The sequence below is a fragment of the Lichenostomus cassidix genome, unplaced genomic scaffold, assembly GCF_008360975.1.
Source record: "Lichenostomus cassidix isolate B80296 unplaced genomic scaffold, HeHo_3.0 HiC_scaffold_40, whole genome shotgun sequence".
Classification (NCBI taxonomy): Eukaryota; Metazoa; Chordata; class Aves; order Passeriformes; family Meliphagidae; genus Lichenostomus; species Lichenostomus cassidix.
This window is the reverse complement of record NW_028147459.1, coordinates 652,665-663,708: the sequence shown is the minus strand read 5'-3', so window position 1 is coordinate 663,708 and position 11,044 is coordinate 652,665. Positions and strand designations below refer to the sequence as shown.

The following is an 11,044-nucleotide window of genomic DNA, read 5'->3' as shown; positions in this document are numbered from 1 at the left end:
AGGAGCGGCGCGCGGCGGGAGAGCGGCGGGAGCGCGGCTGAGGTGAGCGGAGCGGCGAGCGCGGCCGGGCCGGGAATCAGCGCGGGGGGAGCGGCGAGCCGGCGGGCCGGGAGGGCCGTGCGGTACCGGAGGGGTGTGTGCGGCGGGAGGCCGTTCGGTGCGCGGTCCGGCGGTGAGGGGTCCGGCGGGGCGCCGCTCGTTTCCCCCCCGCGCTCCGCGGCCTTCCCGCCCCTCACTGCCTCTCTCTCCCCTCACGCACAGGGCGGGGCGGCGCCGTTGCCATGGAGAAGAGCGCGCATCCCTATTGGCCGCGCGCGCTGGCGTTGCCGGGTTACGTGGCGGGCGCGCGGCCCGGCTGGCAGTGCGCAGGCGCGGTGGCGGTGGCGGCGGCGGCGCTGCTGGCGCTGGGCTGGGCGCTGGGCGGGGAAGGGGGCGGGAAGAGGGGCGGGGCGAAGGGCGTGGCCAGGCGGAGCCCCGCCCGCCGGCTGGTGCTGGGCTGGTTCCTGCTCTGCGCCGGGATCCACGGCGTCCTGGAAGGGTATTTCAGCATCCGGCACCGCGAGCTGCCCGCCGACACCGGGCTGCTGGCCGACGTCTGTGAGCACCGGGAGGGGTTGCTGGGGGGAGGAGGTGGGGTGGGGGGCGCCTGGAGGGGGGCTGGGGGCGCTGGGGAGGGGCTGGGTAATGGGGGTGGCTTTGGGGAGGGGTCTGCAGGGGAGCAGCGGGTGCTGGAGGGTCACTGGGTTTGTGGGGAGGGGTCGCCAAGGGTATCAGTGGGCACTGGGGGGTTACTGGGTATGTGGGGAGGGGTCCTTGGGGCAGCAAGGGGCACTGGAGGGTCACTGGGTATGTGGGGAGGGGTCGCCAAGGGCATCGGGGGGCACTGGGGGGTTACTGGGTATGTGGGGAGGGGTCGCCAAGGGCATCGGGGGGCACTGGGGGATTACTGGGTATGTGGGGAGGGGTCTTCAGGGGAGCAGTGGGTGCTGGAGGGTCACTGGGTGTGTGGGGAGGGGTCCCTGGGGCATCTGTGGGGTCCCTGGGGACGTGGGGAGGGGGACACCTGGGTGCTGGCAGCAGAGCTGGGGGTCACCTGCCCCACCCACCCCTGCTGACCCCTCCCCAAATTCCCCAGGGAAGGAATACGCCAAGGCCGACAGCCGCTACATGACGTGAGTTGGGGGCAGTGGGGAGGGGCTGTCCCTGGTCCCCAGGACGTCCAGGTGACCCCCCGGGTGACCCCTGGCCTTTGCAGGAGCGATGACTTCACGGTTGCCATGGAGACGGTGACAGCCTGGGCCTGGGGTCCCCTCAGCTTCCTCACCTTCCTCGCCTTCCTGCGCCACCACCCGGCCCGTTACATCCTGCAGCTCATCGTGTCCCTCGGTATGGCTGGCAGCTCTGTCCCCATGGGCCTGCTGTCCCCAGACGTGTCCCAGCTGTCCCCTGTGTCCCTATCCCTGTCCCCATCCCTGTCCACCCCTCACCCCTGCTGTCCCCAGCCCCGTTCCTGCTGTCCCTACTGTCCCTGCTGTCCCCAGCCCACCTCAGGTGTCCCCATCCCTGTCCACCCCTCACCCCTGCTGTCCCCATCCCTGTCCCCATCCCCATCCTCCCCACCCTGGTGTCTTGCTGTCCCCTTCCCTGCTGTCCCCATCCCTGTCCCTGTTCCCCAGGCTGCCCCCCTCCCCAAATCACCCCAGCAGGGTGACCGATGCGGTCCCCAGCGCCACCCCTGACGTGTCCCTTGTCCCCTGCCAGGGCAACTCTACGGGGACGTTCTGTACTTTGCCACCGAGGCTCGGGCGGGCTGGACCCACAGCGACCCCCGGCCCTTCTACTTCTGGGGCTACTTCGTGGGGCTCAACGGCGTCTGGGTGCTGATCCCCGGGCTCCTCCTGCTCGACGCTTGTCACCAGCTGGCCACAGCCCAGCGCAGCCACGACCGGCCACGCCACAAGGGCCACTGAGCTGCGAGACCCCCGAGGGAGGAGTTGCCACTGCGAGGGTCCTGGAGGTGGATTCAGCACCTGGGACCCCCGAAAGCTCAGGGAGAGCGAGCCGCAGGGCTGGAGCCCCTCGGTGCTCCCGGGAGTGGGGAAAGGGGGTCCCCGAGGGGTCCCACCCTCATTTCTGGGGGTCTCACCCTCATTTCTGGGGGTCTGCAATTGGACTGCCCCTCGTTCTCGGGGGTCTGCGATGGGTTTTAATAAAGGAGGTGGAAATGGAGCCGAGGGTCTGTTTTTGGGGTCCTGCAGGGGTTTGGGGGAGTTTGGACCGCGTGGGAGGGAGGGGAGGTGGGCGTGGTCTGCGGGAGATTGACAGCTGGTGGGTTGGGCTATGCAAGGAGTTGTTTCTCCTCTAGCTCCGCCCCCGCCGCGCCTGAGCCAATGGGAAATTAGGTCGCTTGTTGCAGCCAATGGGAGTGCGGCGTGGGCGGAGCTAAGGATCAGCCTAATCAGCGCTTAGCCCCGCCCCAGGCTCCGCCCATCTATGATAAACAGGCTCTCGGCCAATCACCACGCGCGTTTCCTTTAAGCCACGCCTCCCGAGCAGCCTAACCGGCACCTCCGCCGCCCAATCAGCGCTCTCACCCCCTCAAGTCCCTGTTCCCCAACCAGCCAATCACCGCTCTCCGTCCCCGCCCCTCCGCGCGCCCCACCCAATCAGCGCGCGGCCCCGCCGTCACCATGGCGACAGCTGTCCCGCCTCCCCCCTCCGCGGCGGGGGGCAGGAAGGCGGGATTTCCGCCCGCGCTCTCCGCCAATGGCGGCGCGGCTCTCCCCCCGGCGGCCAATGGCGGCGCGCGGCGCGGGCGAGGCGGAAGCGCGCGCGGGGTCAGAGGTCGCGGCTGTTGATGTTGACACGGCCCCGGCGGCCGCAGCGCCTCAGCGCCGGGGGGCGCACCGCGAGCCCCCGCCCGCCGCGCCCCCTGCCCGCCGCGCCCCGCGGGCACCCCCCGGCGGCCCCCGCCGCCCCCCGCCGCCTCCCGCCCCGCGCCCCCCCATGCGCGCCCCGCCATGACGATCCTCCCGAAGAAGAAGCCGGTACCGGCGCCCGACGGCGACGCGGACTCGGGCCCGGACGCGGGACCTGACCGCGGCGCGGACGCGGGGCCCGAGCGCGGCCCCGGCGGCGTGGGCGAGCCCGGCGGGCCCGGCGTGGGGGGGCCTCGGCCTCGGGCCTCGCCGCCGCCGCCGCTGCGGGGCTGGGCCGGGCTGCCCGGAGCCGCCGGCTCGCCCCCTCCCGCCGGGCCCGGAGGTCCCGGTAGCGGCGGCCCCGGCTCTGCCGACGGCCCCGCGGCGCTGCTGGGACTGGAGGCGGCGGCGCTGGGGCTGCCCGAGCCCCGCGGGCCCGGCTGCGGCGGCGGCGGCGGCGGCGGCCCCGGGCACAGCAAGCGGCGGCGGCGCGGCGGGGCAGGGCCCAGCGGAGGCCCGGCGGGGTCGGGGCCGGGCGGCATGGGGCTGGGGATGGGGCTGGGCCCCGGCTGCGGCAGCCCCGGGCCCGACGAGGCGGGAGGAGGCTACAACAGCGAGGACGAGTACGAGGCCGGGCGGGTGGAGATGGACCCGGCCACGGCCGAGCAGGTGCGGGGACAGCGTGGGGACAGCGGGGGACAGCGTGGGGACAGCGTGGGGACAGCGGGAGAGAGAGGGACAGAGCGGGGTTTGCGGTCCCCGCGTTGTCCCGCTGTTGTCACCTCCCCCCCGTCGCCGTGCGGGTGTCACACGAGGTCGTTGTCCCCGGGTTGTGTCTCCTCGTGTGCCCTCCTCGGGTTCCCCGTTTTTTCCCGGTTTGTCACCGCTTTGTCCCTGTTTCCTGTCCCCCCGTGGGATCCCGTTTGTCCCCCTGGTTGGACCTTCAAGGCACTCCTGCTGGAATCCCTGCTTTCCCCACTGCCTGTCCCCCGACTTTTCCTGAATCCCCTTTTTCCTGCTCCCCGGGAATCTCTCTTGTCCCCCCTCCCTATAATCCCCTTTTTCCCCTGTGTGGACCCAAATCCTTGTCTGTGACCCCCCAGAACCACTGTTGTCCCCTCTTCATGCCACCCCCTTGTCCCCCTGGTTGGACTCCCGAGTGATCCCTGCTGGAATTTCCCTTTTCCCACCGCCTGGGACCCCCAGGACCCCCATTGTCCCTTCCCAAGACCCCCTGCCCTATTCCTGTCCCCATTTTCCCCCTTTCTGAACCCAACCCCTCAGCTCCCCACACCTCGTGCCCCCCTCCCCAATTATCTGAGGGATCCCCCAGCCCCCGAGGGACCCCCCAAGACCCCCTCCAGCTCTCAAGGGACCCCCCAGGACCCCCATTGTCCCTTCCCAAGACCCCTTACCCCATTCCTGTCCCCACTTTTCCCCCTTTGTGAACCCAACCTCTCATCCCCGCTGTGTCCTTCGGCTCCCCACACCTCGTGTCTCCCCCAAACTGATCTGAGGGACCCCTGAGGGATCCCCCCAGCCCCCAGAGACCCCCCAGGACCCCCCCAGCCCCGAGGCCCCCCCGAGCCCGGCTGTGTCTCCAGCAGGAGCACCGGTTCGAGAAGGCTCTGCGGGAGAAGAAAGGCTTCATCATCAAACGCATGAAGGAGGACGGAGCCTGTCTGTTCCGGGCTGTGGGTGAGCCCCAGAATCCCCCCAAAAATCCCCCCAAAACCTCCCCAGGCGCTGCCACCCCCCCTCACTGTCCCCTCTGTGTCCCCTCCCTCAGCTGATCAGGTGTACGGCGACCAGGACATGCACGAGGTGGTGCGGAAGCACTGCATGGATTACCTGGTGAGGCACTGGGAGGCACTGGGAGGCACTGGGAGGGACTGGGAGGCACTGGGAGGGACTGGGAGGCACTGAGGGATGCTCAGAACTGGGGGGGAAACGAGGGGGGAAACTGGGGGGGCTCTGAGTGATGTAGGTTATACTGGGAGCCACTGGGGAGTGACTGGAAGGAGCTTGGGATGCCTAGGGAGGTGTTGGGAGGGTACTGGGATGGACTGGGAGGGAACTGGGGAGCACTGGGGTGAACTGGGAGGATGCTCAGTACACGGTGGGGGGGACTGGCTGCTGTTCCCTGCCACCCCCCAGTGTCCCTAGGCTTCCCCCAGTTGTCCCCAGACCTCCCTCGGTGTCCCTGATGCTTCCCAGTTGTCCCCAGGGTTGTCCCAGTGTCCCCAGAGTTCCCTCATTGTCATCATCAGTGTCCCCTGATGTCCCCAGAGCTCTCCCAGTGTCCCACAGGCTCCCCACCTCCTGTCCCCAGTGTCCCCAGCATGTCCCCAGGGCTCTCTCAGTGTCCCTAGAGTTCTCTCACTTCCATCATCAGTGTCCCCTGATGTCCCCAGGGCTCTCTCAGTGTCCCCAGGGCTCCCCAGCTCCTGTCCCCAATGTCCCCAGCATGTCCCCAGGGCTCTCCTAGTGTCCCCCAGGCTCCCCTAATGTCCCCCAGGCTCCCAGCTCCTGTCCCCAATGTCCCCAGCATGTCCCCAGGACTTTCCTAGTGTCCCCAGGGCTCCCCTACTCCCATCCCCAGTGTCCCCAGCACTGTCCCCAGTGTCCCCAGCGTGTCCCCAGGGCGCTCTCAGGGTCCCCAGAGCTCCCCCACTCCTGTCGCCAGTGTCCCTGATGTCCCCGGGGCTCTCCTAATGTCCCCAGGCTCCCCAGCTCTTGTCCCCAGTGTCCCCAGCACTGTCCCCAGTGTCCCCAGGGCTCTCCCACTCCCATCCCCAGCGTCCCCAGCACTGTCCCCAGTGTCCCCAGGGCTCTCCCACTCCCATCCCCAGCGTCCCCAGCACTGTCCCCAGCGTGTCCCCTGCCGTCCCCAGATGAAGAACGCCGACTATTTCTCCAACTACGTCACCGAGGACTTCACCACCTACATCAACCGCAAGCGCAAGAGCACTTGCCACGGCAACCACATCGAGATGCAGGCCATGGCCGAGATGTACAACCGGCCCGTCGAGGTCTACCAGTACGGCACTGGTGCGTGTGCTGGGGGCACTGGGAGGGGGCACGGGGGGCCCTGGGGTGCTGGGGACACCGGGGAGGGTGTCCCTGAGGGGTCACGGGGTGCTGGGGACAGTGGGGAGGGGGTGCCTGTAGATCAGTGGGCTAAGCAGGGACTCCCAGGTGCCGTTTTAGGGGTCTTAGGTGCTGTTTTGGTGGTCTTAGATGCTGTTTTTGGGGTTTCAGGTGCCATTTTGGGGGTCCCAGGTGCTGTTTTGGGGGTCTTAGGTGCTGTTTTCGGAGTCTCAGGTGCCATTTTGGGGTCTTAGGTGCCGTTTTGGGGGTCCCAGGTGCCGTTTTGGGAATCCCAGGTGCTCGTTTTGGGGTCTCAGGTGCTGGTTTTGGGGTCCAAGGTGCTGTTTTTGGGGTCCCAGGTGCCGTTTTAGGGGATCTCAGGTGCTGTTTTTGGGGTCCCTCTGCATCAGTGGGGTAATCAGGGACTCCCAGGTACCGTTTTGGGGTCTCAGGTGTCGTTTTGGGGGTCTTAGGTGCCATTTTGGGGTCTCAGGTGCCCTTTTGGGGATCCCAGGTGCTGTTTTTGGGGTCCCTCTGCATCAGTGAGATAATCTGGGACTCCCAGGTGCTCATTTTGGGGGTCTCAGGTGCCATTTTGGGGGTCTCAGGTGCCGATTTTGGGGTCCTTATGCATCAGTGGGGTAATCAGGGACTCCCAGGTGTCTCTTTTGGGGATCCCAGCTGCCTTTTTTGGGGTCCCAGGTGCTGTTTTGGGGTCTCTATGAACCTGTGGGATAATCAGGGACTCCCGGGTGCCGTTCGGGGTGTCCCCCATGGATTTTTTGGGGTTCCCTGACCGATCTGTTCCCCGCAGAGCCCATCAACACGTTCCACGGGATCCAGCACAACGAGGACGAGCCCATCCGGGTCAGCTACCACCGCAACATCCACTACAACTCCGTGGTCAACCCCAACAAGGCCACCATCGGCGTGGGGCTGGGGCTGCCCTCCTTCAAACCGGGGGTACGACCCCGATTTTGGGGGCTGGGGACACTGAATTTGGGGGGTTTGGGACCCTTGCTGACCCGCTATTCTCTCCCTGAGCTGTGGCCGAGTGGGAAGGGTCCATGGGAGGGCGTGGCCTGGTGTGGCCCCACCCACATCATCCTTCCTGTGTGGGTGTGGCCTTTTGGGGTGTGGCCAGTTTGGGTGTGGCCTCAGTGGGGGTGTGGCTTCTAGTGGCCCCACCCTATCTCCACCCTTCCCATGATGGGTGTGGCCTCACGGTGGGTGTGGCCTCCTGGTGGGTGTGGTCTTGTGATGGGTGTGGTCATGGTATGTCCATATAAGGACATGGGGTGGCCCCACCCTCTCCAATGCCCCAGTGGGTGGAGCCTTCCCAGGTGGGTGTGTCCCATCATGTCCCCTCCATGCTGGGGCGTGGCCTGATGTCACCCCACCCCCTTTGTTTTTACCTGGGGGGGGGTGGAGCCTTTCTAGGTGGGCGTGTCCTGGATGGGCGTGTCCCACTGTGTCCCACGGTGTCCCCTGGTGTCCCACGGTGTCCCACGGTGTCCCCTGGTGTCCCCTGGTGTCCCCAGCTGGCCGAGCAGTCCCTGATGAAAAGCGCCATCAAGACCTCGGAGGAGTCGTGGATCGAGCAGCAGATGCTGGAGGACAAGAAACGTGCCACCGACTGGGAGGCCACCAACGAGGCCATTGAGGAGCAGGTGGCCCGCGAGTCCTACCTGCAGTGGCTGCGTGACCAGGAGAAGCAGGCGCGGCAGGTGGGACCTCCTCAGGGGGTGGTGGTGTCCCCAGGGCTGTCCCTGCTGTCCCCTGGTGTCCCCAGGGCTGTCCCCACCATCCCCTGGTGTCCCCATGGCTGTCCCCACTATCCCCTGGTGTCACCGTTGCTGTTGCCACTATCCCCTGGTGTCCCCATCATTGTCCCCACCATCCCTCGGTGTCCCCATGGCTGTCCCCACCATCCCCTGGTGTCCCCATCACTGTCCCCACAGGCCCCTTGGTGTCCCCATTGCTGTCCCCACCATCCCTCAGTGTCCCCATGGCTGTCCCTGCCATCCCCTGGTGTCCCCATCACTGTCCCCACCATCCCTTGTTGTCCCCATCACTGTCCCCACCATCCCCTGGTGTCCCCATTGCTGTCCCCCATCCCAGTGCCATGCTGTTCCCCTTGCCCTGGTGGTGACACCCCTTCCTTGTCCCCGTTCCCTGGGGTCCCACCCTTTGTCCCCACACCCTGAGGTCACCCTGGTGTCCCCTGCTGTCCCCACAGCCCCACAATGCCAGCTCCACAGTCAGCTCGGCCACAGCAGCCATGGCCAGCAGGCTGGAGGAGTGGAGTGACCACTCGCCCCGCTGTCCCTGTCCCGGGGATGGTGACACTCTCCCCCTGTCCCTGCACCCCGTGGTGACACCCCCCTGTCCCCTGCTGTCCCCACAGCCCCGCAAGGCCAGCGCCACGTGCAGCTCGGCCACGGCAGCGGCGGCCAGCGGGCTGGAGGAGTGGAGTGGCCGCTCGCCCCGACCCCGCAGCGCAGCCCCCTCCCCGGAGCACCCCGGGCTGCACCCCGACACCCCCGGCCCCAAACCCCCCTCGCCCGGAGCGCCCCCCGCCGGCAAGCCCCCCTCGCCCTGCGCCCCAGGTGGGTCAGCGGGGGGACTGGGGGGACTGGGGAACCCAAACTGGGGGTTACTGGGAGATTTGGGGGGATGAAAGCGGGGTTTGTAGGGTGTTGGGAAGTCAAAATTGGGGCTTATGGGGTGTGGGGAATCCCAAACTGGGAGTTATGGGGTGTTGGGAATCCCAAACTGGGAGTTATGGGGTGTTGGGAATCCCAAACTGGGAGTTATGGGGTGCTGGGGGACTGAGAAGGGGCAGTTATGGGGGGTTGGGAAGTCCCAAACTGGGAGTTATGGGGTGTTGGGAATCCCAAACTGGGGTTTATAGGGGATTGAGAATCCCAAACTGGGGGTTATAGGGGAATATGGGGTGCTGGGGGACTTGACTGGCTCTTAATGGGATGCTGGGGAGGCTAACTGGGCGTTATGGGGTACTGGGGAACCCAAACTGGGGGAGTATGGGGAGCTGTGGGGTGCTGGGGGACTAAATGGGGGAGTTATGGGGTGCTGGGGAGGTTAACGGGGGGTTATGGGATGCTGGAGACCCCAAACCTAACCCTTGGGTGGGAATTCTGTGACCCCAGACTGGGATTAGGGGATTCCTGTGACCCCAAACTGGGATTGGGGGATTCCTGTGACCCCAAACTGGTTCCTGCTGGGGCAGGGGGGATAGCTTTGGGTTTGGGATGTCCCTGCAGCCCGAATTTGTCCCCCCAGGGACCAGCAGCCAGCTGGGGGCAGGAGGGGGCCGGGCCACCCCCCCGCTGGTGTCCCTGTACCCCGCGCTGGAATGTCGCGCCATCATGCAGCAAATGTCCCCAACCGCCTTCGGTGAGCTGGGGGACAGAATCGGGGGGGTGGTGGGCGTTTTGGGGGTTTAGGGTCATTTTTTGTGGGGTTCAGGGTCATTTTGGGGGGATTTAGGGTCATTTTTGGGGGTTTAGGGTCATTTTTGGGGGATTTAGGGTAATTTTTTGTGGGGTTTAGGGTAATTTTTTGGGGGGTTTACGGTGGTTTTGGGCAGGTACAATGCAGTTTAGGGGAGAGATTGTAATAGAAAGGTGTTTTAATAGAAAATTTTGGGGAGTCAGCAGTTGGGATTTTGGGAAAAGACCCTCATGGAGGGGTTTATGCCATTTTCCTGTAATTTTGGGGTGGGTTAGGGGGGAATTTAGGATCATTTTGATTGGCTACGACGCAATTTAAGGGGCAGGATTTAGCTCTGGAGGCGTTCCATCCAAATTTTCGGGGGCAGATTAAAATTTGGGAGGTTCAGCAGTTGAGATTTGAGGGAAAATCACCCAGTCAGGGCGATTTTGGGGTGGGGGGGGTTACACAGAGACCCCCAAATTCAGCCCCCCCTTCCCCCCAATCCCCAACCCCACCACACCCTGAGCTCAACCCCAACCCCGGGGATGGGTCTGGGGGTTCCAACGCCCCACTCCTCAACCCCCCCCCAATTTTGGGGTGCCCCCCAGGCCTGAACGACTGGGAGGACGACGAGATCCTGGCGTCGGTGCTGGCCGTGTCGCAGCAGGAGTACCTGGAGACCATGAAAACCTCGCGCCACAGAGACCCCGCCGCTGACAAGAGTTGATATTGAACCCCCGGACTGCGACCCCCCGACCCCCCCTGACCCCCCAAAACCACCACCTCCCCCCCCCAAAAGGGACCTCTCGGTGCATGGCGGCCCCAGCTGAGGGGGGGGTTTATTTTGGGGGAGAACCCCCCCTGAGGGGAGGGGGACACAGCGCTGGACGCCGCGGATGAACCTCGGCTTTTTGGGGGGGAGAAGGAGAAGAAGAAGACCCTCCCCCCCCTCCCCAAAATTACAGCAGGAAGGAAGAGGGGGGGGCTGGGGGAATGGGGGGGGGGCTCCTATTTTTTTGTAGGGTCTCCCCTTTCTCCCCCCTGTGGGATTTTGCTGTTTGGGGATGGGAAGGTGGGGGGAGGGGGGAACCTCCACTGTGCCCCCCACCCCTCCCCCCCCGAGCGTCGAGCCCCCCAGCAGCACCCGGGGGGAGGGGGGAAAGGGGGGGTCGGGGGTGCTGCCCCCCAACACCCCCCTGCACCCCGTTATTAAAATGATGCCCAGCAGCCCCCTGGCCCCGTCTCTTCGTGGGGAGGGGGCTCGTCCCCTCCCTCCCCCTCCCCAGGACAGGCCCAGAGGGTCCCCAGGTCCCTCCGGGGGGCCATGGGAAATGGAGGGAGGGCAATTCGCGCCTTCCAGGGTCATTTGTCCCCCGCTGGAGGCTCAGAGGGGTCCTGGGCTCTCTCGGGCCGCGGTTTTGGGGACCCCAGGCCCTGTTTTGAGACCCCCCGGTGTTTACCCTGCCGTTGCCATGGTGACGCGTCGCGCTGGGATGACGTATGGGGTGGCGACAGCCAATCAGCGGTGAGGGCGGGAAGGATGGGGTGGTGTCGCTTTAAACGCGCCGGGACTGGGGGGT

General features: G+C 66.0%; 3 protein-coding genes across 5 annotated transcripts in view; 2 read left to right on the top strand and 1 right to left on the bottom strand.

The window, feature by feature from the left end:
- RPL10 (ribosomal protein L10) overlaps nt 1–11,044 on the bottom strand; it is a 117,718-nt gene that overhangs the window by 32,840 nt on the left and 73,834 nt on the right. The gene's annotated exons all lie outside the window — the stretch shown is intronic.
- EBP (EBP cholestenol delta-isomerase) lies at nt 19–2,229 on the top strand. Its single transcript, XM_085046556.1, has 5 exons — nt 19–42; nt 262–597; nt 1,136–1,172; nt 1,256–1,386; nt 1,762–2,229. Exons 2-5 carry the CDS (start codon nt 282–284, stop codon nt 1,968–1,970), a joined length of 693 nt encoding a protein of 230 aa, XP_084902682.1. The 5' UTR covers nt 19–42; nt 262–281; the 3' UTR covers nt 1,971–2,229.
- OTUD5 (OTU deubiquitinase 5) lies at nt 2,836–10,691 on the top strand. 2 transcript variants are annotated; one of them, XM_085046437.1, is made up of 9 exons: nt 2,836–3,587; nt 4,526–4,616; nt 4,708–4,772; nt 5,813–5,969; nt 6,823–6,971; nt 7,550–7,735; nt 8,416–8,617; nt 9,312–9,425; nt 10,073–10,691. In XM_085046437.1, the coding sequence occupies exons 1-9, from the start codon at nt 3,021–3,023 to the stop codon at nt 10,189–10,191; spliced, it is 1,650 nt and encodes a 549-aa protein (XP_084902563.1). In that variant the 5' UTR covers nt 2,836–3,020; the 3' UTR covers nt 10,192–10,691. The 2 variants fall into 2 exon arrangements, with proteins under 2 accessions (XP_084902563.1, XP_084902562.1); XM_085046436.1 differs by having other exon boundaries at nt 2,837–3,587; nt 4,523–4,616.